Source organism: Lepisosteus platostomus, chromosome 6 (genome assembly GCF_059453375.1).
Source record: "Lepisosteus platostomus isolate fLepPlt1 chromosome 6, fLepPlt1.hap1, whole genome shotgun sequence".
Taxonomy (NCBI): Eukaryota; Metazoa; Chordata; class Actinopteri; order Semionotiformes; family Lepisosteidae; genus Lepisosteus; species Lepisosteus platostomus.
This window is the reverse complement of record NC_142616.1, coordinates 22,115,321-22,139,550: the sequence shown is the minus strand read 5'-3', so window position 1 is coordinate 22,139,550 and position 24,230 is coordinate 22,115,321. Positions and strand designations below refer to the sequence as shown.

Genomic DNA, 24,230 nt, shown 5'->3' with positions numbered 1-24,230 from the left:
GCAATTGCAGTAATCACAGAGTGGGAAAGAGGAGTGTCACCTTTTTTGTCCGGTATGAGCAGAACTATACCCAATAAACAATAAAAAATGAATTGTCTCAACTCAGTAACTCATGTCTGCATTGGATATTGGACAAGGACTGAAAAGTTTAATTTAAATTCAATATATATAACTTACTACCCGGGTCTGCTCAATTGAGAAATAAACAGAACAGAGTAGGTGATTAGGACTCACTGCCTGTGTACTGTATATTCAGCAACCCAAAATGATAAAAGTACAGAGTTCAGCTATTTTAAAGAAGCAGTACTCAGATAATTGGTTCTATCAATCAAGTGAATCAGATTTCCAAAAAGGAGGTTTTACCGTGGTGCGAGTGTGTGTTTGTGTCTGTGTGTACCCTGCGACTGGCATCCCGTCCTGGGTGTACCCTGCCTTGTACCCGTTGTTTGCTAGGATAGGCTCTGGCTCCCCTGCTACCCTGTTTTGGAAAAAGCCGTTAAAAAAAGGATGGATGGAAGTTTGTCACCCATAGCAACCGTTCAAGGGTCCAAAAAGTGACAAATAGCTAATAGATTTAACCCACTTCTTCTTAAACAAAACATGTAGTGATCATTTCCTTTTATCTTGCTTTATGAAATGCAGTATCTTTTACCACAGTTTAGTCTTATCCCAAAACTTGAAACCCTAGCTCTTTTAAAAAATATTTTTTTTGGAAATGGAAGGTATTGAAAAGAAAAGATCTGGTTCATGTAGAATATTGCATAGCAACATTTCCTTTGAGCTGGTCTCTTTTAAATACCAAATCGTTGATACCTGACTTAGGCCCAGATTATAGCAACATTTTTGACCTACATACAAGTCCCCAGTTATACATCTAGAGCCTGATTACAGCTTTTTCTTTGAAAGAGACTTCTGTTTAAAAAAAAATCTCCAAATTGCCCATCTGTTTACTTTCCAGATTGTTGCAGGAACTATTACTCATTAAACAAATTTATAAATGCTCAATTGCTACTTTACCAAATCCAATTGTAATAAGAGCCAACACAGCAAGTTCCCACAAAGATTTTTCAATGCCTTGAAAAGTGCACCTTTAATTAAACAAAAACAAAAGCTTAACAGTATGTTTTTAGTATTATATGAAATAAAACTTACTTTAATCAAGATTTCTACAAAATAAATGTTTCTCTGATATGACTGATAACATAAACAACAATTATGTTACTACAGCTCAATTGAATTTCAGATACGCTGAATTTGAAGATACACTAATACAGTATTTTTAGCAACTTTTCAGCACTAGAACACTAAGGTATTGCAAACAAAAGAGAATGCACTGGCTCAAAAAAACGAAGCTCAAAGTTACGTTATTTTAGGGATCTATCTTAATTGTTAATTCTGAAGATAATGTAATTCAGAGTAAAACCAAAGCTCATTGAAAGTCTGTGCAAATTAGGAAGACCTACAGTATTATGATAGTAAACACTCCAAACTGATTTTCACTCTCATTTAAAAAACTACATTTTGTGTTGTTGGTGTCTATTATTTTTGTTTTTGTACAAGAAACACCTGCCTTACCACAGTTTCAGGTATGTGTTCCTCAGTCAATATGTTCCCATTATTATTATTAAAGCAGCACATGATTTCAAGTGAGAGGTAGAAAAGTCAGGTGCTCGTGTTATTAACCTTTAGACTAAGTTGCAAGACTGGTGATGATCTCAAATCTAAGCACCTGGGAGGAAGTGAATGGTGAGGCAAATGAACATACCTTCCATGACATACACCAGGGACCCCACATCGCCTTCTTTAATGATGCAGCTGTCTTTTCCATATTCAACTGGGTACATGCAGTCCACGATTTCCTGGATCTGAGATAACTCAAGGTTTTTCATAAAGTCATTGTCAAGAATTGCTTCCTTGATTAATTCCTTTGACCTGTAAGCAAAGAAAAAAAAAAGAAAAGCGGCACTTTAAATCCACAATAATACACTTCAATCTGCGCAGTAATATAGCAAAGACATGCCCTGGTTGTTTTACACATACATTTTCCGCTGAGAACCTCAACTGGAGGCTGTTTACCTAAATTGTAAATAAATTATACAGCAAGTACTGTACGTTCAGTTCAGCCATTATGGATGATTCTGGTAATGCATCAAAATATTTTTTGCACATTATATTTTTATTCTCCAGCATTGTTGTTTATTTATCACAGGCTTCGAAGTTCTTGCGATATGATAATAACTGAGAACAGTAAAGTTTTGGCTGAGCACAGCAGGGGATAAAACCATATCCTCCCCCTAACTATTCCCTCCTGTCAAAGAGGACAAGAAGGAGCCAGGGGTAAAAATATTCTAACATGAAAAACATTCTGTATTTTAATCAGAAAGTGGGCACCATCTATTAAATAATTCTACTTGTGTTAAAACAGGTCACATGAGAGGCCCAACCTTTGTGAAAATGATCTGGTTTGAGTTGCAGATTGAAGTAAATGTGACCTAGGGGAATATAACTAAGTCATTGTGCAGTTGTTGGAGGTGTAGTTCTGTACCATCAAAACACATTTGCATCTCTTGGCTAAAATAAGCGCTACATTTGAATATTTTTGTCTGGTTAAAGTCTCCAATATTGAGATCACCAAATATTCATAACAGAGAAGTGCTGTAGTGGTTAATCCAAAAACCAGATGAAATTAAACAGATCAAAGATCTTTCAATAAGATCTAATTTCAGATATCTCCTCTCATGACACACAGTAAGGATTCTCTTCCTACCTGATATCTTTCACATACTCTAAGTCATAAACCTTAGTGTGTGTTTTCTGTATGTGAAAAGTATAATATCACCCGTGTAGTACTTTAAACTGTAGAATGATATACATAGGTTGAATAAGCTTATTCTTCCAGGCTATTTTGCACTTGCACATCCTCTAACCATTGTCTACAGAGATCATTAGAACAGTTAGGCAGAGATCGGGCCACCTCTGTTAGCAACAGTACATCAGTTAAGACACAGCTCTGAAAGAGCCGCCTACCTTTTTCAATACTAATTCTACACTTGAGAGTCTCTAGTTTTCCAAAGAGGTTTGCAAAGAATTAATAAAATGTCTTATTTTCAGAATCTAGGAATAAGTCTCATTGGGATGTTGAATTCTCTATGGAGCTGTATGAAGGAGGCCAATATTGTATCATTGAAGTGCCTAAAATCTCAAATACATATTAAAGCCAGAATTAAAGGTACTGTCATTAAAATGCATAGGGAGAAATTGATTTTTCAAAAAAGGGGGAAAAATGAGAACAAACACTTCCATTTCAATTCAATTAGATACTGACAGCCAAACTGTTGATTAACAAGTATAAGCAGGGCTGTCCAGTAGTATAGCTTTGTGCCTAGCAGAACCACCTCGATCAACTTCTAAAGGTAAAGGGAAAATCTGGAACAAAACTACATTCAAACATAAATTATACTATACTGCAAGTCTAAATGTGTCAAGTCATTGTGTAGAAGAACATGAATAAACATATACATTATTCCACTCTGCCAATCTCAAAGACTGGTCATCATGGTGTAGCCTCTTTAGCTATAAAAAATGCCTTCCACTCGTATAAGAAGGACTGGTACCTGTACTGATGTTTTCTGATGCTTCATACCCACTGTAGCATCTCTGGACACAAGGAATCAACCACACATTTGGGCTGTGTGGAACACAGGGCAAAAATGGTTTTGAAAAAAAGACTAAGGGTTAGGGAACAAAACTTTGTGTTCATAAATTTTATTTCCACTTCCAATATTTTTTATTTTGGCCTCCATCCTTGATTGCTATTAAAATTTAATAATTTATGACTCGCACGCCTTTACCTAAGGGATATTTATTAAATACTGTATGACTACCTTAACCTAATGAATAGGTGTACTGTACATATACAGTTTTGTGTTTAACAAAGAATAAACAAACCAGACCAATAAACATCTAAATTACACAATGCATTATATACTAAGTGCTTAGGGGGGTTCACAAAGACATTAAAAAGTAATTTAACTAAACATCACAATGCAAACAGTATTAAAAATTTAATTTTGCTTTATTTTTTAGAGCACAGTGTATCGGTTATGCTACAAAAAGCAATTCCTTCAATTATAGTTTATCTTACAGCACACACAAAATAAGTTTATCGATCAATTAGTTACTTAGCACTTTGAACATGACAGATATCTAGAAATACAAATTAGATGTTGGGACTCCATAATAATTAAGCTCTTTTATTAAAAGCAAAACCATGTTAATTCCTTCCATGTTGATTGAAACCTTTAAATACGGAAATGAGTAACCAGTCATAATTGTTCAGCACCCCCAGTTGGCATGCAAGGATATTTTGCTTGGCACACTGACTTCCTTTTGATTCGGAGTCTAATACCAGATATAATATTTATTATGTTTGCTCTGACTTTCAGATTTAACTAAATTTTTGAATAAGTTAACTTATTTTATAACAATATTGACAAGAAAAGGGAAAACGCCAGTCTGAAGTCACTAAATCCTGTTTTAAACTGTGGATCACAAGAAAAAATCTTTCAGATCTAATAATGCTTACAGTAGCGGCACATCAGTTTCTTTTCATTCAGCTCTCAGTTTTGATGGAAGGAAAACCTACCTGTGTTTACCGTACTTAATTAGGGATTGTTAAATACTTTGATATTCAAATGCTTCAGTCAGCATGTCTGCACTGACATGTGTTAAGATTGTATTGGTGTGCCTGGAGATGAAACACGGCACAATGACAGCAAAGCTGCTGACAATGGCTGCCTCACTCTTGCGTTCTGCATTAGATGCTGGATGCAAGTGCCTTCTGTGTGGAGTCTCCCTGTGTCCATGTGGATTTTGTTTGAATGAAATATTCAAAGCTAAAGATGTCTCATGATTTATTCTTATGTTATTTTAAAAGCATATATAAAATACAATTTCATTCGAATTTTAAGAATCCACACTGAGCAAACATATTTTGTAGCCTTGTTTTATTTGTGAGACAGAATTATCAGGCAAATGCATGTTCCTTTTGTTATATTAACAAACATAAATAACAATTAGGATTTCGCACTCAGACTTGTTTTGACAGCTTTCCTTTTTGTTTAGTTTGTTATTCTTACTGTTGTAAATCCTTATTAGGCAAAAGAAAGCAAAATCCTACAAGCCTGACACCTAGGCCTAAAGCCCTGATGTTTCCTGTTACAAAAGTGTCTGCCAGATGGCAGAGAAGGGGTGAGTTTGTAGAACTGTGATTACTAGGCAGTGTTGGTGCATATGCCCTGCAACCTGTAATTTGGGGAGAAATTCAATGCACATCTCCAAGCTCTGGGTTTTGTAATAAACTGACTTGGCTTTATCAATATCTGGAGGGGGGTGAATGTTTACTGGCAGTGTGCTGTAAAAAGATAAGCAATTTCCATCTATAATCTGCAGCCCAATTGTCTGGGAAGCTCTGTTATTATACACCTCACAATACGGTATCTGCATGATTCTCTGAAGAGATATTAACATCAAGCACTTCTGTACATTATTATATAATACTAATAATTTAAAAATACATTATCTCTACACTACCTTTATGAAATTATCCTTCCCTTTGGCTATAAAAACATCTGTTATATCTTCTGCTACAATACAACAAGAGAGTGACGTCAGTATGAGAGCAAGTTTGCGAAGAATTAGAAAAGATATACAGCTGAATATGTATTTCAGACTTTTACATTTAGGAATTATCATGGCATGATCATGTGTTATTGAAAATTCTCTTCTTGTACTATAGCAGTGGAAAAAGTCTAAAAGTCTATCAATTTGTTTATGTTTGGGTGTTTAATGTATTTTTCATAATTCACAGCTGTTTGCTGTGGGCTCTCTTTGTGTGGGCTCTTCTATGTACTCCAATTCCCATCCCTTGTCCAAAGATGGGCTGTCCAGGTTAAATAGCATCTCTGAATTTCCCACTATACATGCATGTGAGGGAAAGCATACAGTATGTGTATAGGCCCCTCCACAGACTTGCTTTGCACCCTGACCTGTGCCTGCAACCCTCTAAGGTTAAAGATCACTGAAAATAGATGGATTAAAAATTAATGAAGTCTAATTTTGCAGTTTGCCAATCACATACACTATTTCTTATTTTGAACCAAACAGGATTCATTTTCAGGAGGTTTGAACTGCAATTTCACAGCTTGCAGTAAAATCTTTCTGAATTGAAATAAGTCTTCAAAAAACAAAACTCATGTTTTCTCAGGCATTCCTGAGAGATCAGCCTTTTCCCACAAAAAGGTGTTGTTTTTGTCTCGTGAGTTTTAAAGCCTATCTGCAAAAGCAGATTGGCAAATTCTAAGCATCCTTGAGATTTGGGCAAATTTCAAAGCAATATGTAGGATCCTCAAGGTATTTTGTATTGCACAGCCCGAAAGCATCTGCCTACTGTGTCTTCCAGGGTATTGTAAAAGTGAGCAGAACACAAGGGAGTAGGCTGGGGAAGGGAGAGGTGGGTGATGGTTTGAATAACTGCAAATGACAAAAAGGTAAGATACATAGAGTAATATACATTAAACGTAGAAACATAGACTCAAAAGATGCCTGTGCCTCCTATGCATGCAATTAAAACTGTTCATAAAATGCAAACAATTATCACTTCAGCCACTGCTGTGATAATTTCCCAATAATATCAAGTTAATCAAAGTCACTTGTGGCTCTACACCTGCACCTGCTAGTAGGATCATGACTTTCACTCAGCCAAAAGAGTGCATATGAGACATTAGCATACGGTGTCAAGTACACAGTTAAAGGCCTGTTCAGCATCCTGGAAAGCAGTAAATGAAAATATTTAAGCTTGCATGAAGCCTTTCCATGATTTCAAGAAATAATGGATTCATTTATCAAAAAAACTTCGTAACACTAAATTGACAGAGACTTTACAGTACAAACAAGTCTAGGCAGACGTTCTGCTTAACTGGAAAAATCATATTGAGAAGACTACACGCAACCAGGGTCTGAGCCGAGCTGATATCTGGAATGGCTCTGACTCTTATCTATAGCACAATCATACCATTCTCATACAACACTTCTACATAGTACAGCCGCAAGATAACAAGTAAGTCTTTCAACTTACTCATTCAACACCACCTGAATCATTGTAGCATATTGTATCACTGCTATTAAAGTTGGGTGTTTTTTTTAAAGTAAAGTTGTTAGAGGTTTGGGTTCTCCCAGACACCACAGAACTAAGGTACAGTATGCGTCAATAATACATAATTTGTATCATCAATGTTATGTATCCAATGTATCCCAATTTGATACAATGTACAATATCCTATTTGACATTTAATCACAGCGCCACTTCAGACTGGTGATCAAGCACATTTATCCCTTCTTTTTAGAAAGTACTGTATGTAAAAAGGTCATTTAGTTCATTTCCTGTCTACTCACAAGCACACAGTGCCCTCCTGATTCATTCACACAAAGAAATTCTAACAAAACCATCATAGAGCAAAGTGAGTGACGGACTGGATAATGTGTATACGTTAAACATTCTAATAATGTTATGCTGTAATCATAGTGGCACAACACAACAGAGAAAGTTAGATCGACTGATGTTCAGCCTTTTTCATCTTACCTATTTGCAGCTGAATGTATGTCTGTTCCTGTCTGCCTGATCACTCCAGGGCTCACCCTGGCATTTTCGGAAAGATGAACTAAACAGGCACAAAAATCCCTGTATAAACACTATTCAGTAAAGGTACTTAGATCAAGACTACTGAGATTGATAAAACAGCGCCCACCATTTGACTGGCTTGTACCACTTGAGGTTAACACAATATACACAAAGTCTTTTGTAGCACACAAAGCAGAGCAGACAGATAGAGGTACATCCAGAAGAATAAGTAAAAAAAATCAACGCCAGTTACTGCATCTCACTGCTCCATGGCAACCAGCACTGGAACAGGCATCGTGAGACCAGGCGAAGATCAACAATGTTGAATATTGTCGTCCTAGGCTGAGCAGTGCATCTGCATGCACTAATTAGGTCAGAGACATATAAAAAGAATGTGGTCAGACATTGATATTGGACGACACATTAATCTTTAATCATTCTGCCACATATTTGTGTTTCAAGAGATAAAAAATTGATTTGCCGAGTTAAAGCGGACATATGGTAAACCAATTTTTAAAGCCCCACAAAGGATAAAAAGATTTCATTTAAAAAGTGACAAAGGACTGTGTTCATTAGAATTTAAAACCATAGATAATGTTTGAGCAAAGAAGGTTCTGAGAAGATGACTTCCCCATGAGCGTTTGCTCTTAATTATGCATCTTTTTAAACCTGTAACTAAACGAAGCTTCAGGCCAAGCAAAAAGGAAAGGCAAATGGTAATACTTATGAGACAGATCAATTCGGGGTACTGGCCAGCCTCTGAAGACAGATCATTTGGTTCTGTCTTTTGAAGGAAAAACTAAAAGAAAAGGGAAGTGAAATCAGGGTCTTTGATATTAAAATAGACACGGTAAGATGCGTACCAGTAAGTCTTCAATGGGAAATGCTAATGCAGTTTTGCTAGAATATAGTAAACAAGGTCTGACAGTTTTACATTCACCATAGCAGTCTGTGTTACTGCTCACATTTACCAATGGGTAACAGCAGTTAAACTCCATCCTCCCCAGCTGGATTTACCCCATTTCCTCTTTTTTTTTTGCAAAAGACCATTTCTAAATATATGCATGTTAGGCCTGAGCACTTCAGACAGACTTTTCCTTAAAAGGACAAAATATGCCTCTTAAACAGGGAGTCTGACAGATACCTTCCACTGCACTTTTAAAAACCTTGTCACAGACCAAGAACAAATGCCTTCACGAGCTACATTTTACTTTCCCAGGAAAAACGACACACTGCAACTGTTACATTTTAGCCAGATTTTCATTAATCACAGTTTACTGCTACGGAACTTTACAGAGATTAAACGGCAATTTTCTTGTTCTCTGAAAAAAAAAAGAGAGAAAAAAATAAGCTTTTTAGCATAACTAAAGCCCTGTGGTCATGTAATCCGTAGAAAACCCTTAGTAAATCAAAAGCAATGAACATTTTAACTTTAGCTTTCTTCAAGGTGACACAGTGTCAAAGCAGAAAACAAAACAGTTCGAACAATGTTTCCAGTCTTGCTAGAAAAATGTTCTAGCTTTCTCTGTCTATATTGTGACACTTTATCCTTTACCAAGATGGATAGACTGCATACTTTCCCAATATTTTCTAATTAGGTTTCACTCATTGTGGCATTTAAGTGCTGGTCTATTAAGCTTGTTTTTTGGAGGGCTGGTTTCATGCACAGGTGGAAACTGACAGAGCTACAGCAACAACAGCAGAAAGTACTATGAGTAGAAAATACAGGGAAAAAGCAAGGTGTTTTAAGCATGTGAAAATCCAAATAGATCATAAGGTTCACTAATTGAAACTGACAGTACATACTGTATGGAGGGAACAAAATGAGAAGAATTGTGTGACGGAGGTGTCAGGAGCTATGAATTTTTGTCCCGCATGTACTAATGCTCTGTTAATTCAGTGCTGCTATGTTTATATAATAGTACCTGTCGTCAGTATCATAGACTGATTCAAAGGTTCATTCAGAGGACTGAAAGGGGCTGTTCACCATCATTTTGAAAGAGTGATAGTGAACACAATCCAAGACATCTTTTCTGACTTTTCTGACTGACAGAGGAAGAAATCCTAACGAAGCCAACAAGTGGTCACTCACGTCTGCCTTTCTTCAACCTGCTCTAATAACGTCTGCACATATATAAATCTGCTTTGCTCCATTTTCCAAGAGCAATGCTGTTTCAAATTCAACAGAAGTGATTTACTGGAGACAATTTTGAAGCAAGTGATGAGATACTGATTACCAATACAGTGCATGATGAACACTAAAGCAAGATATGCTTTTATGCACAAAGAAATGCATGAAATGTTAATACTAGTGTAGAAAATCAAAATGGAAGCAAAATGTATGCTTTAAATGATACAAATGTTTGGCTTCCAAACAAATGCGTAGGCTCACTTTGAGCATCGAAGGAATCCATACAAAGAAATACAAAGATCTTTACACTTCACAATGCTGCACTCTTCATTTCCATACTCCAAAATAATCCCAATGTGACAACTCTATATAGATGTATATATAGATTCTATATAGAAGACAAGGAGGCAGTATATGAAAGGTATGCATTTACAAAACAGAAAAAGCAAATTGACCTGCATTAGAGAAGAACCAAATCCAGTACTAAGCTTTCGGTTTTATGAAATGACTACCAAGTGATAAATATTTATCCATCATTTAAGCCCTCTATCAAACAATTCAAGATAAGTGCCTTTAGGTATTTCTGCAATCAGTGTGGTGGGGCAGCACAGAATCCATTACCAATACTAGTGAGCTACATTTTGCCAGGAAGCAAATTGAAGCTTTCTGTGACTCATGTAAAACTTAAATGGAAGTTAAATTAAATTCAATATAGTTTTTGTACACAATGAGGAAAAAAATGACATCCAAATGGGAACTCATGCCTGTGCCAACAGGAAATAATATTATATAATGTATTTTTTTTAATAAGTAACTTAAACCTCATAGAAATGTATGCAATGAGCCTTGACCTATCACAATCCATTAAATGAACAGGCCTAGGACAGTCTGTTAATTAAGTACAACGGTATAGACACAGTCATCTGGAAAATACTTGCCTTTGCTTAGAAAATTGTGAGATTTTCAATTAGTTTTATCACAAAAAACTGAAAATGAAACCAAAGTGGCTTGGGTTCATTGCACACACTTGTCAGGCATGTCCTTGTCTCCGGGAAGTCAACTATACAGACGTTAGCTTTATTTGCTTAGGAAAAGCACAATAAAGAAATGAAGGCAATGAATTCAAATGACTTTAGATTGTATCACCACAGAGGCTGAGAGAGTAAAGAGCAATGGCTTGCTTTCTTCCAGTTCAAAGCTTTACAGAGTCAAGAACTTTATAACCTGGCTTTCCTTTAGTAATCCCTGCAAAGGATTTTGTATGTTCAAACTCTTGACAAAATATTTACTTCCGCATATAAAGGTACACATATGAGGACATACTGTACCACCTTCTGTTTTTTACATGTGTTTTGCACATTAGACAAAAGATAATTCCAAATTTACATTTAATTGCCTTTTCAATTACCGTGGAAAATGTGAGAAATCACAACATAATAAAAGCACCTGTAGCCTGTCTTTTTCTGGTTTCTAAAAAATTTCATCATACTGACTCTTGCACTGCTCGGTTCATTGACTACACTAAAATACCCTTCATTCACTGTCTTTGAAACCAATGCAGCTGACCTTAAGAGTCCAGGCACAGCTGGGATCACCAAGAAAACATTTCTGAAAATCTGCACAGCCAGTGGAAACTGAGAGACCTACAGCAACAACAGCAGATACCACTGTTCAGTGGGAAAGAAGTGTTGAATAACTGAGAGAAGGTACATGCAACAGAATCACTTCAGCATGAAAGACCAGTACCATTACCGAGGTGACTCAAAAAAAAGTAAACACTAATCAGAATTTAGATAATGCCTGCTACCTTTCCTCTTTTTAATCACAATGAACTGAACAAATATTTCCAAAGCGACATTAGTATATATGGGCTCTTGATTGTCCACCCACAGATTACTTAAATGATGCATACCATTTGAAGCAGCTCTAAATAGGCGATTACTTTCGCCGTATACATTATTGATTTACTGGCCAAACATTTTTCATGTGAAAACATGCCTTTTCCAAATATCACGTGACCAGGAGGCTGGCAGAAGATAAAATGAAATTTCCAGAAAGATATACATCCCCGGCTGTTTATAAGACTTCCCCTGGAAATTAAACAAAATACGTTTTCATAGTACGACATGTTTAAAGTTTGTAAAAATTAATGGGACTTCAGAATGCTTAAATTAAACAAATAGAGCACCAGAATCAACGGAATGATAGGTAAGGACATAGTTTAACTAAACCATAACATCTTATTTTAACTACAATCTGTTTTCATTATGATTCACGCCAGACCATTGTTTTTTTACAAAACCGGAATTACGTTCCAAGTGTCTCTCATCCATGGATTAGTACACTTTTGTTGTTAATAAGTATAGAATTAAACACGGAAATTAAATGCTACCAAAACGTAACATTTAAAAGAATATAACGAAACAAACAGCACTACATTTCGATTTACAAAAAAAGCAATTATTTGCACGACAACAATGGTGGACTTTTAACATTTTAAAAAAGCAAAAAACTGTACAGAAATTTTAGATGACGGCTCTTGAAGAGGCTATTGTACGTTGCGTTCAGAGATTCGCGTGCAATAAACAGCAACAACGCAAAAGGTGACACTGACACAGAAAATCAGTGACAAAAAAAGCGCTTTACGGAATCGCAGCACCTACTGTGGGCTCTTGGGATAGAACGGCAGAGTTACATGGCTGAGGTCCTGAATGTCAAAGGCAGTGGGCTCAGCAGAAATCGCCTGCCTCTTGGTCCTCTGCTGCTCCTGCAGGACGCTCCGTTTGTGGACCTGCTGGGTGGCCGGTCGAATGACGGAGCGATATTTATCCAGCTCGTTCTGTAGCTTCTGGATCAGCTCGTCTTTCTGATCCAATTCCAGTTCCAGCTCGTCTATGAGCGCGTCCCTCTGCCTCAGTTCTTCAATCTTCTCTTGAAGCGCGTACTGGAGGTCCCGTAAAGTGCCCATGGTACTGTAAACGCAGGACTTCACGAGCAACGCAAACTTTACCAGAAGTGCCCTTCTGACTCTTTTGATTAACTTTTGTTTTCCCAGAATACGTTTTCCCCCAAATTCAAGCCTTGTCTGGCTACAGTAATTTAGTCTGACTTGATTCAAGAGTACCCAGTCGCTGCAATATGAGCGTTTACGCACAGATACCATGAATAAAGTGACTAACTCCTAAAGTGAACCCCTCCAGCATCGCAGCGTGAGAATGTGGATTTCCACTCCGCAATATTTTTCTCTTCCTATACGTCAGCCACCGTGATCCTTAGAGCTAGTGAGGCGCCTGCAGGATGCCGAAGCACAATGCATTGGCTCCCAGAGTATCAAGTCTGAGACTCTTCTGAACAGACTAACCAATAAGGTAACACACGCACCTTATCAGGTCTAGGCGATAAAGCGCCGCTGCACTGAAAGACCTGTGGCACGGGGTTAGCGCATGAGCTAAACTTTAAGCATTGTGTACGGTCATGTTTTTTGCATCAGATATTTCTCTTTCAAGTGGTGACATGAATTATTAATAATAATTACTAATAGTAATAATATCACACTTCCATGCACATGAAATATCTCTGTCACTCCATGTTTGCTTATAACTCATTAATAAAACCTTTTGACAAAGCACTGAAGAAAATATTCAACTTATAGTTTTCTGTATGGTTATCATTTTCATCATTGATAATGTACTCTAAAAATAACAGATCCTTTTAAAGTATACCAGGAAACATGGCGACATGCCATTTATTACAAAATACACAGCTGATAACAAAATGTAAAGATTACAATACTTTAATTTCATGCACTCTTACATTCTTCAATGTTGCAGCAGAACTCTGATGCTTCCCTAACAACATTTCCTGCTTACAGTGTATAATTGTGTGTTAAATTAAGTTGTAAAGATTTTACACCCAAATTTTAATGTCCAACTTCCAGGGCACCACTTACTGTACAGTATATAGAGTATGTGCCTGAATTAAGTGTGGGTCTTGGGTCTTCAGTGAATTCCTTCACTGACAGCCTTAAGGAACTGAACCTGTTTAGTCTTGAACAGAGAAGATTGTGAATGGGACCCGATATTCATCTTTGTCATGGACAGAGTCGACCCAGTGGATTTCTTCAGAATGAACTATGAAACACAAACAAGAGGACACAAGTGGAAACTATGTGGAAGTGCATCTAAAACCAAGAACAGAAAGCACTTCTTTATGCAAAGTGTGGTGGGAGTATGGAACCAGCTACCCAGTCATGTTGTTGAAGCTGGTTCTCTGCCTTCTTTCAAGAAATGGCTGGGTAAGATCCTCGGATCAATTAGCTGCTCACGACCAATCAATCAGGATTGATGAGACAAACTGAGGGCTCTCTTTTCTAACTGTTCTTATGTTCTTAAATTTAATGTGCGGAAGATCAAGATCTTTATAGTCCATGCTCTTAACCCCTAAAACTAGCTAACATGTTTTTCAGGGTTTTCAAAAGCTACTTTAGCAGGCTAGCACTTCAATTTAATTTGTGTTGATTTGAAATGTAGAACACAGGGTGTTAAAGTGAGTAATTCATATGCTTTCCAAAACAAATCTAGCAATGTCACTAGCTGAAGACCACGGACAGAATAATTGGCCTCATGTAGAACCTATTAAAACAGCACTTCATTTCTTTCTGGCATCAAGCCGTGTAATATCATTTATGACTCCCAGTGACCCTAATAAAGAGAAATGTTATAAAATATTAATGCTTTGTAAATGTCTGCTTAAGTTGCTCTCTCAATACTAAGCTACACTAAAAGCACCGTAAGTACTGCTTGCTTGACAGAACAGCAAATTAAATAAATACTCCTGAAACTGCACTCAAAAAGATAGTCTTGGCTAATGAGGAGATAAAAAAACACTTTGAAGGAAATTTGAAAGCCAGAACATCAGTGAACTATATGACAACTGACATTTTTGCCTCACATCATTAAGAGACAGAATCTGCCATAATGCTGAGGTGTAATTATCATGCAGATGCATGTTTCACTTAAAATGTTTATTTCACAATCTGTGACATAACTAGTACAGGAAAGCCCGTTTCCTTCATTAGTTCGCTGTAAGTATTACTGCTGGGAATACTTGATTGTAAAACACTTGGCCAGGATGAACATGCGATTTGTCTTGCACAGACTTCCTTCTGTTCTCCTCCCATTATCGTGCATCTATTAAATTGTCCTGCAACTGCTTCTATTTTCACTACAGTCTAAAGTGAAATCAATGCTCCTGCCTTGATAAACCCTTACAAGAGGTTTTGTAGGGTGGAGGAGTATCTAAATCCTGTACTTGGCTTGTGTGATAACCTTGTCACTTGTAACAAGACCATGCAACCTCCACTGAAAAAGCCATTTCACAACAGTGCCAAGCAGTCACCGCAACCACATGCTGAAGTACAGCAAAATGTTCTTCTCAAGCTCAGCGGTTCTCAGAATCACCTTCAGTTACATGTAATGTTACATGTTTTCAATCTGCATTAACACAGATCAAGGAATAATTATCCCTCCACCAAAAAATGTGCAGTCATAGCAGTTCCACAAAGTTACAGCATTTGTGAGTTGTTTTGTTTTATTTTTGTGCTCATGTTTATGCACTCATCATGGGGAGTTTGTCACAAGCATGCTGATAGTGTGGGTTCAATTAAGGGCAAAAACAGGATTAAAAGCACACAACAAATATTTTTTGTAAGATAATGTTCTGATGGGACATTCACCTCTCCCAAGCAAATGAACCTGTATCAGAATAATGAAAGAGTTAATTCATTTTTATATTTAGGACCTGATTAAAGCCAAAGGGATAAATCATAATTCTTTGCTGAGATTTAAGTTGACATACTGTATAAAATACAAATTCATTTTGGACCAAGCCCTCGTCAAACAATTTAATAAAACACACAGGTATAATTCGTTTTTTAAGACCACATCCCACTAGCTCATACTGACAAAACAGGTTTTCTAGAAATAAATGTTTTTTGTGCACCACATTCCCTAACAGACATTTTTAGGTGATTTTTAAAATAGTTTTAGGCATTTCCTAGACTCCTCTTGCAACGTGTTTTATGTATGACACCATCTGTCAGATTATGAAACTGGTTTTTAATACTCCACTGTCGGTTTAACTCTGCTGCATGAATTGACAAAAAATCTTAGTTGAGAAGGATCAAAAGCTCCCTCTTGTGGTTACTATTACACCTGCCGCAGGAGCATATGATTTATATGCGTTTAAATTTAAAACAATTCACTATGTCTAATATTCGATTTTATAAGCAGTGTTCTCACACAAAATAAAACATGACACTTAATCTGAAATTTATTTTAGAGAATTAATAAATATCTGATAATTATATTACATTTTATATTTTAGAATTCTCAAACTGCTGTTCATCAGAAAACACAGTTTAAAAATAATATCACATAAACATATAAAATCAAGATGATAAGGGATAGACTTATCAAAAGACTGCAAATATTTTAAGACAGGATTAAAAAAAAAACTGAAAAATTCAGTCATGGGCTGAGTGCAAAACGTGTATCTTAAATGATCTGACCTTAAGTTTCACTTGCTAGGATGAATGTACTCAATAAATGTAAAAGCAAAACCAGTGACAAAATAAGATTGTTTAACAAACTATTTATTGCACTTAATAAATTAGTGAATATCCTTGTTTAAGTGCCAGAGCTCATATCTAAAACAGTGTATGTTAGAAAACAAAAATTATGAATGAAATCACATTTGATACAAATAATTCACTTAGATGTCCACGCCTTCAGAGACAGTTTTGAAAAGCAAACAGACGACACTGAAATCTCAGAACATTTATCATTTAATAGTACCACATTTCTAGGTGTCCTTCCCAAAGGCTTCTGTTATGGATTAGTATATTCACACACATCATTTCCTTTTAAAGCAGATGAAATTGCTTAACTGTTGATTCATAATGGAAGTACAAAAAGAAGCTACATGTATAGAAATACAAGTTCTTCATATTTTCAGATTGTTGCATAAATTTAAAAGACCCTATTTCAGACCCAGCCTCCATGTCTCATTTCTGTGGTTTTCTAAGTTTTTCTGGTTCAATAACGTTTCTTCTCCACGGCTGTCCAAACCTGGTCCTAGAGGGTTTTCATTCCAGCTAAGCTCTTAATGAGCTAAATCGATCAGTAACTGTCTTGATTGGACCAGTTTAACAAATTCTCACAGTGCTTCAGGTGCTATGGATTTAAATCAACCTAGACACACCAAACATCCCTAGTCTAAACAGCGTAACACCGAACCAGTTTAGATTCTATAAAATATATAAAATAACAACAAAGAAATTGATGAAAAGTAAAATGCAGTGGTCACCTTTGCTGTTCCAAATGTAATATGTCTGGGAAATAACATGATTCTCAGAAGACTGGTTTTGAAGACAACAGAATTATACCTATCAAACTAACAAGTTTTATCAGTGGTAACACTGCAGGACCTGACAATGCAATCTCAGCCCTCCACTTATTATAACAGCACAGCAGACATACTGTATGAAAGCTCCAATTCACTGCCTTTCCATACTATTTTACTCTCTCCCTCTGAAAAATATGTGGATATACAGATATAATACTATAGTCATTTTCACTTAAGTCCATTTAAATCTGGGAAAAGCAATGTTTCTTAGAAAAGACTACATTTTGAACTATACCTGCCTTATCAGACAATATATTCCACATGTTCACAGGTTTTCATCCAACAACATATCCTCCAAAATGGGTTATTTTACATAAAACTATTATTTCCCTCAGGTATCTTTCAAATTGAAAAAACTGTGGAAACTACAAAACACTCTTTTGATCACCACAGAATGATATTCTTACTCATCATGTTTGCCCTGAGATTTTAACAGAGTTCATATTGCAATTAGACAGAAATATAATCTTGTGTAAAATTCAGCTTAAGAACTGTATTATATCATAAAAGCACAAACTGTAACATGACATGGACTCAAAAATCTTAATGTTGTACTGTAATATTAAAGCCTTTTAGAATAAGTCCCCATCAACCATACAAATTGCAAAACACATTTGTTAAAAGCTTTGAGTTAAACACAGTGAGACGAATATGATGCAATTTTTTTCTAACCAGATGACCTGACTAAACAATGACAATGTAGACCTAACACACCATTCACCAGAAGAGTACTTTTAGGAAGTATTATTCTTCACACCTGAAGAAGGCTCCACAGCTGAAACGTTGTGTTTCCTTTCTTTTCTTTTCAGCATGGAATAAACCCGTTACCTGTTCACTATTCATTTATCAAACCAGACACGCCAGCGAAGATCATTTGCAAGGACATTCAAGTCGAGAGTACTCCACCAGAGAGGCACAGAAATACACAGTGAAAGAAAGAAATCAGTAAACTGAAAATAACATGATTGTGTAAAGAAGTGAAAATGTATCGCCAAAAGATTTAATCATACAGCTAAAACCTGCCTCGGGTATGAGGTTGGAGAGCTTTTTAAACCAGATTTAAACCTGTTAAAAAACAATTTGACATTGGAGTACAGAAAGGTGAAGGATATCACATTGCTTACAGTGTGTTGTTACCTAAACATGGCAAAGATATGTGATGCCTGCTGTCTTTCTATAGACTACAGGACCACACAGGAAAACACCATTGGTCTAAGTCTTCACAAGAATGTTACTATTTGCTATTGTTGTCACTACAAATAGAATCTGCAGTCAGTTTTCCCCTGCAGGCTTTTTAGTGACTCTGGGATTGCTTTTATTTTTTTTATTTTTCATTGCCACTGTCAGTTGAAAAGCTGCAGAGAAAAAATAATAGTGTTAGCGCTTCTCTCACAAATGTCACTGAATATTCTCTGTTTAATTTTTAATTTTATTTTTTTGTGGGGGAAAACATTAAAAGAAACATCATTGAAGTTATGTGGTTTAGTTTTTCTCCCTTTTTGAACACTCTGCCTGTGAAAACAGAGGGCCTTAAGGATTTCATGATCAGGATTTCAGCAGAATCGGATCCTCACACCCAAAAGAACTAATTTAAATTGTCTTAATTATTATTTATTAATAATTGTCATGGTGTATCAGACACTGTAAAAGGCTCAAAAAATAAAAATGTTCCTCTCTATATCAGTATCTTATTATACATCAATCTCTGTCACACACTTTTTCATAATTTAAAAAAGAATTTGACATTTCAGTGCAGTAACCATTATAAAACCCAACAAGTCAGAACAGACTTGCATTTCTTTTGTATAAGATATGCAAACCTCTTTGGGGCTTGCTATTTCATTTTATGTGCATTATCTATCAATGGGTTTGCTTGATGAAACACCTCAGAAAATCGCATCTGAGAACATGCTGAGGATGATATTTCCCTTGATGCTTAAATTTTCTTCTGACCTGAAATGACTAATGTCTATCGATTCATTCAAGGACCAATAGAGATGAGTATTAAAGGCACACAGGAAAAACAAATTCTGTTTTTCAACCAACATAATGAACAATTAGTTAAATTCTGTTTTTTATATAGATGGATTTCTGTAAATTCAAAATTCATCAAAGATTCAGTGCAATACAGGAAATCTAGGAAATAGAGGAAATCTACTTTAGTCTTCATTCAAAATACATTGATCTACCACATGCTAAGTTGAATTCGATTTTAATAAAGGGTAAGAAAAAGTATCACTGCAGAGTACAAAAGGTGTAACTAGCAACAGCTGGTACACTTAACAAATATGAATATGCTGGTCTCAGACAAACAGTGCCAAAATGTACTGTATGTTTGCAAATGATTGTAGTGGGTATAGTTCTACAATATGATCCTTTGATCCAGTTACTCAATTAGATATGGTATTATCTCCACTATAAATGTTTATATAGTCAACATATACTGTATCAAGTAAAAGTAAAAAGTGTGTATTTAATTACACCACATTCATTTACATTTAATTGCACAACAGCAAAACATAGGAACTCCCTACTGTACATAATACCTTTCATTAACCCATATTTAATTACCTTAGCAAAACATTGCGTACCCTGGCCTGGTACATATGGGACAGTGAGGGATTACAAACACACAATATTGTAGACAATATAGAATGAAGACTCATTGTTTCTGCATGGAGAATCAAGATTTCTTTATGTTTATTTCTGCGTGTAATATACAGTACTATGTTTTACCTCTATCACAGAAAATACTGTTGTGCAGATGTATTTAATTGATAACAAAAGTCTTTTTGAACAGTTTTACTACTAACATTTATTGGATTTAATACACAGACATAATCTACTGTAAATGCTAGTGATCACAGATCATGTATCTAAGCCAGACTCAACTGAAAAACATAACAAATAAATACGTAACTAATTTGACCTCAAAATTCAGTGCCATACCATCCACCCAAAGACTTCCAGAATACCTGTGTGACCTACAAGTCCAAACTATGCTGGCTTTCTTTCAACCTATAACATGTTACAAAGTTTTGTCAAAGCATGGGACATTCGAGTTATGCAGGTTCATGCTTGCTACCTCTACAGGGAAATGCTTGTAGAAACACTACAGCCTTATTATTAAATAAATTCCCTGAGTGTTTTAAAACACTGAATATGAAAAAATATTAAAGATCACAATAGGAATAGAGAAGTCTATAAGCGCAATGAAGGAGTGGCTCACAGGAGATCTTTGCTTCAAGAACAAAGAAATCCAAGACAGAATAATCTACAAAGGTGAATTGGATTGCCTAAACTCAGAATACAAAAGTAAATGATTGCAGACTGGTAATAAGCATTTTATAGACAATGGATGTTTTCTATAATGTATATCTCCCCATTGGTAGCTGAAATAAGTGTGGGCAATAACTTCAACAACTAGAGATTACTTTTCAGAACACTTGGATATAAAGGCTTAAACAATTTGATATTAATAGTCAGACATGTGAAGATAAGGAAATTATCAGAAATTGCTTGAACATTCAAAAACAGCTACTTCTTCCTTCTCTGCCCTTGAAAACACCTTAAACAAGGGCTTTGAATTTCACTTTTTTAAACTTCCTGCCCTGGTACTTCCTATTCAGATCAATAGAAACATGATACATTCCTCAATAGCTCTGTAATCTGATGAATAAGACTGCACTCCAGTGCTAAATATTCACAGTAATGGAAAGTGTTTTTCTAAACAATATCACTCCCTGATGAAAGGATTTGTGTAACTGAACATGAAAATTCTGTGACATTTTCTTTGCATTTCATTAGTACTGTATTTCAACAATATTAAACCCAAAATAAACTCACAATCTTAAATGTTTCACAACAAAATGCACTTTTACAATAATTATTTAAATAATTTACAAATATCATCATGTCATTTCTGTTCTCTAACTGCACACAGACATCTCACAAGTGTGGAAGAGTGGAATACTGAACCTCAGCAGAACTCAGATAGTGATATTGTATCTAATACTCTTACAGATGAGTAAACCCTTTAATATATTAGGATATAAGGGCCTTGGTGTGAATTTCAATTTTGTTTTAGTAAAGGTGGGCTCTTTCTTTCTATAACCCCAATATCATAATATCTTCAGAAGTAATGATGAATGTATATAATAACTAAATGGAGAGTTCTACACACTGACTAAGCACAGGTTTAATAAATGCCTAATACACTGAAAGGGTTAATTATTTCAAATGACCTCATTGTACTTCATGCAACAATCTTGTCATTATGATTTCATGTAAGTCCCTTGAAATTATCACATCACAGACCAGCAGACTGCCAAATGATGTTTTGCTTTGGGAATACTAATTTATAAAATTATAAGCCATTAGGTTTGACCTTAAAGATATCACTGTAGCACCTTACTTTCATTAATTTGCCTCATCTCAGTTAAAACAAGATCAGAATGACAGACTGAGTAATAAAAAAAAAGATTTGATTCTGCAGTAAGTCTGTGTCCTGACATGTTAACAAGATTGTGTCTTATAGTACACCATATAAACAGTATCAGGGTGTACTGCTGAATGCTTGTTCAGTAAAAGTATGATACATGTTATTTTATTATAGTCTAACTGTATATTATATTTGACTATAATTGCTGTCAAATGTACATATAATGTTTAATTACCATTTTAAAATTGCCCTTGACAAATGGTTATCTATATTGCATTTAATATTGCATCTCACTGCAAATAATGTCTTCAAATCCTTCCAGTCTGGTTTCAGACAATTACACAGCACAGAAAGTGACTCTGTTAAAGTTACAAAAAATCTTCTTATGGCAGCTTATTCTGGTTATCTGGTTCTGGTTATATAAAATCATATAAGTTCTGGTTATATTAAGTATCTATCTATCCTAATTCTCTTAGATCTTAGTGGTGCTTTTGGCACTGTTAATCACGACATTTTACTCTCCCCTCTTGAGACTGTGCTCAGAGTTTATGACATTGCTCTTAAATGGTTCAACTTACTGATCTTACTGGTCGTTGACACTTTGTTTCTCTTGGGGGTTTTAGTTCTGAAGTTGGGTTCGTTAAATCTGGTGCTCCCCAAGGCTCCATACTGGGACCCTTGCTATTCAGATTTTACATGTTCCCCATTGGTCAGATATAAATATCACATGGTCTGAATAATAATTTATTTGCTGATAATAATCAGATTTATGTCCATATTAAACCTGACACTGAAGTAGCAGTTTCTGCACTAATTACAGTATATCTCTGATACAAAAAGCTGGATGACTCCAAATGTCCTTCACCTAAACTGCAACAAGACAAAGTTCATGCTGCTCGCCAACTCCCATCCACTGCCTAGGGAAATCCAGTGAAGCAACCCTATCAGTGTGGGTGACACTGTTCTTGAATTTCAATCAAAAGTGAAGAATTTAGGGGTGCTATTTGATCCCAACTTGACTTTCAACCCTCACGTGCAAAATATTGTAAGAACATCTTTCATCTATCTCAGAAATATCTCCAGACTACATCCTATTTTATCTATGACTGTAGCAGAAAAGCTGGTCAACACATTTGTCTGTTCCCTAATTGACTGCAATACTGCAATGCCTGCCTCGCTGGGGCTTCTAAATTCACACTGAACAAACTGCAGTACAGTCTGTCCAGAATTCAGCAGCCAGAATCCTGACCAGGTCACATGCAAACGATCACATGCTCTGCCTCGTTCCACTTGTGTTTCTATAACCTTATTCTGTAATGTGCTATTCTTATGACTGTTTCTTTTTTTTACTCATAATGTAAAGCACTTTGAGATGTGACTTTTATAGGCACTATACAAAATAGAGATTATTATTATTATTATTATTATTATTATTATTATTATTATTATTATTATTATACATCATGGCTACGGTACTTGAGTTGGGTCAAACAACATTAACACAAACTATGTAACTCAGCACAAACTGCGTATGATAAAAATAACTTTAAAAAGGATGTGCCCCGTGAATGCAACAAAATATAGCGACACACACCTTCCAATAGGAGAACGACTAATCTTAAAACTTTACACAAACATCAATTCCTTTTGATTTTTTTATTTGGGTGGAGTGATAAAAAATGTCAAGGCCAAATGCATGGACAGAGCAGTGTAAAGCATAAACCTGAACTGAAAGAGATAATTCAATCAGAGACGTTTCATCAGCTTTGTATAGGCAAGCAGCACTACAGTATAATTTAACAAACATAATTTATAGAATTAAACAAAAGTACATTGCGATTAAGAAATGGAACCTTTCTGCCACCATGTGGTTACTATTAGTGCCAAGACCAGTCAGGTGCATGAATATACTGAACCTTGCCTAATGAATTTGCTTCAGAATCAGATCTGTTGAAGTAAGGAATTTGTTAATTATTTCCTATAATCACTTGTTCAGTTGTGTAGGTTTAGGATTTTATATCTGGAAATTTCATAAATATCACCTATCAAAACAGTAAATATGCAAGCCCTTTCGAGACAGGTACTACATGGCACTGAATTTTTAAGTTATACTTTCTGATAAAGTTTTTAAATTAGAAAAATGCTACATTTATTTAAATAATAACAGATGATTAGCTCAGATAAAGAGAATTATTGTTGTTATTATTTTACTGGGCTAAAGGTTTAATCCACAGAAATATACAGTACAGTACATATCTACCTGTTTATACAACTGGGCATTTTACTCAAGCAATATTAAAGACAACAGCAGTGCCTTACCTGGAATTTCAAACTATAACCTGGAAACCGTTTCTGCTTTACTTTTGTAATAAAGTGTTGCAACTACATTTTATAGAAATGCAATTTCAAGTAAAGTTATGTTCACGTTGCCTGATCAAGCATATGTAACGTTAAAGACATGAAATAAACTAAAATGACAAGGCAGCTGTCTCTAAAATAGATTTTTTTAAATCAGT

At 35.6% G+C, this 24,230-nt stretch overlaps 1 protein-coding gene across 2 annotated transcripts in view; it reads right to left on the bottom strand.

The window, feature by feature from the left end:
- The window catches only part of prkg1b (protein kinase cGMP-dependent 1b), a 147,272-nt gene that overhangs the window by 119,522 nt on the left and 3,520 nt on the right, over window positions 1–24,230 (bottom strand). Inside the window, exons 1-2 of one of the 2 annotated variants that reach the window (XM_088634833.1) lie at window positions 12,473–13,114; window positions 1,766–1,932 (exon numbers count right to left, since the gene is read on the bottom strand). In XM_088634833.1, the coding sequence (XP_088490959.1) occupies window positions 1,766–1,932; window positions 12,473–12,972 (667 nt within the window). In that variant the 5' untranslated portion in view covers window positions 12,973–13,114. Of the gene's footprint in view, window positions 1–1,765; window positions 1,933–12,472; window positions 13,115–24,230 lie in introns of those variants that run through there. The other variant, XM_088634834.1, reaches the window with a different exon arrangement.